At 40.4% G+C, this 2,427-nt stretch overlaps 1 protein-coding gene across 1 annotated transcript; it reads right to left on the reverse strand.

Moving 5' to 3' along the window:
- Positions 1–678: 678 nt before the first annotated feature.
- LOC122289224 lies at positions 679–1,329 on the reverse strand. Its single transcript, XM_043096201.1, has one exon. It carries the CDS (start codon positions 1,327–1,329, stop codon positions 679–681), a length of 651 nt encoding a protein of 216 aa, XP_042952135.1.
- Positions 1,330–2,427: the final 1,098 nt, after the last annotated feature.

The raw sequence follows: 2,427 nt of genomic DNA on the forward strand, positions 1-2,427 counted from the left end.
AGGTTGTTAACACAACTATTAAAAAGTAGGATGGGTTTTAAAAAAGCAAAAAATCAAAAGAAATGCTGGTTTTTTAGCGTTTGTGTTGGTTTGAATTGATCTTATAAGATTCTAAAGATTCAAACGATTGTCTATCAAGATAAGGTTTAGATAATGAGATGAGACGTAATGATTTTAAATAAAAATTAAATAAAATATTATTATAATATTAAATTTTAATATTATTATTATTTTAAAATTTTAAAAAAATTCAATTATTTACTATATTTTATATGAAATAATGAGGTCTGTTCTATTACAATCTTTTAAGAAAGTTGACAAGTCGTCCAATTATTAGAGGGCGTAACCCCCCCTGTGTACAGTATATCCGATTCTTGCCTCTCCCCAATACATACAGATTACAGAATATGGAATTGCAAGAAGTAAGTGATTTGTAACATAGCTTTAAAAAAAAAAAAAAAAAAAGTGATTTGTAACATAATTGGAGTGCAGGCGAGCTTCCGGCTTACGGTAAGCATATAGAAAGACTTTCAGCCGAATACTGACGTGTCTAATCATTTGCTTCCAGCTGTATTCTAATTTTTAAATTGTGTCGGTGTTAGCTGTGCCATACAATTATTTTCTTTTTTTTTTTTTTTTTTTTAAATGATACTAGTTCTCATTACTGTAAACAAAACATTACAACATATCAGAAGCTACAACGTGCTGAACACAAAGAGGTACTTCTTCAAAATCATACACGTCCTCATTAAGAGATAAAGCTCCTTTTGCTAACACATGGGCTGCTTTATTGCCCTCCCTCTTGGTGTGGACTGCATGCCACTCCGTGAACCTGTTCAACAGCATCTTGGCTTCCTTGATTATAAGCCCCCCGTAGCTCCAGTCCTCTTGTGCTCCACTAAGTAGCTTAACCACCCGTAGAGCATCACCCTCTAGGATGAAACGGTTCACCTCCATTTCCCTGCAGAAATTCACACACACCATCATAGCATATGCTTCACCACTGAATGCATCCAACCTCAAATGTCTTTGAGCTTGTATAGTACCCACCATCTGGCCATCACTGTTTCTGAGAATGCCTCCAACTCCAAGTCGGCCCCGAGTGTCACTTAAAGCTGCATCCCAGTTCAACTTATACCAGTCTTTTGGGAGTCTAATCCACTTGACAGCTGCTTGGTCCTTGGTCCCTTGCACACCATCCGGTTGCCTCTGGATCTGGTTGAACAAATCAAGGTCCCTCTTGGCTCTGTTGATAAGTTGGTTTGGGTGGCTGAATCCCTTGCCAAAAACAAAATCATTTCTTTTATTCCAGATTAGTTTTGCAATCATGGCCACTTCCCCGAGGCTACTCACCTTCAGATACTTACATAGGTGTTCCCATACCTCTCTAAATGATGAGCTATAAATGCTCATTTTTCTGGACTTGTCTACAGCCTTGGCTCCATATGTCTTTGGCTGCCCCACAGCTCCATAGGACATGCTCAGAGGTTTTAGGTTCAGTGAGACAGATAGGATAGCTGCTTTCTTCAACCACCTTCCTCCTCACCAGGTTCACCATTGTTGGCAAGGCATCATGACATGCTCTCCAAATGAAATTTCTAACTGCATTAGGCACTGGAAGCTTCCATATACCTTTCCAAAAACCATCCTCCTGACTGCCATTGGAAGGTTCTCCTGTGGATCTTGCTAACATAGCCCTGTGTAAGAAGTATGCACTCCTTACAGAGAAAATGCTATTCTTCGTGTGATACCAAACAAGCTGATCTTCTCTACCCCCCATGCTAATTGGTATTGATTTTATGCTGTCAACTTCCTGGTCTGAGAAGAGTCTAACCAAGAGTGGTTCATTCCAGCTCCTCAAATCCGTGTTAAAAAGATCAGACACCATCACTTGTACTGCACTTTCCTCTTTTCTGGACTGAATTCTAAAGGTGTGTGGCTTAGGAATCCACCTATCTTCCCAAATCTTGACTTGCCTACCATTTCCAATTCTCCAAACCAGGCCCTCTTTCAGTAGCTCCCTTCCACTTACAATGCTCCTCCAGACATGGGAAGGCCTATAACCCAGATTGGCTCCTAGGAAATTCCCATCAGGGAAATATTTCTGTTTTAGTATTTGAGCAGGTAGGGATTGTGGTGACTTTAGAATCCGCCACCCTTGCTTGGCCAACATGGCTAAATTGAAGCTTTTGAAGTCTCTATAACCCAGGCCCCCTTTTATCTTTCCTTGGTTCAGCTTATCCCATTTCATCCATTGCATCTTTGAGTGATCCTCATTAAAACCCCACCAGAATTTCTTCATGAGTTTGTTGAGCTTGTTTGAAATGGACATAGGGAGGAGGAAGATACCCATGGTGTAGGTTGGTATGGCTTGGAGCACAGCCTTAAGAAGGACTTCCTTGCCTGCTGCTGAAAGCCACTTGGTCT

This window comes from Carya illinoinensis, chromosome 12 (genome assembly GCF_018687715.1).
Source record: "Carya illinoinensis cultivar Pawnee chromosome 12, C.illinoinensisPawnee_v1, whole genome shotgun sequence".
In the NCBI taxonomy this organism is placed as follows: Eukaryota; Viridiplantae; Streptophyta; class Magnoliopsida; order Fagales; family Juglandaceae; genus Carya; species Carya illinoinensis.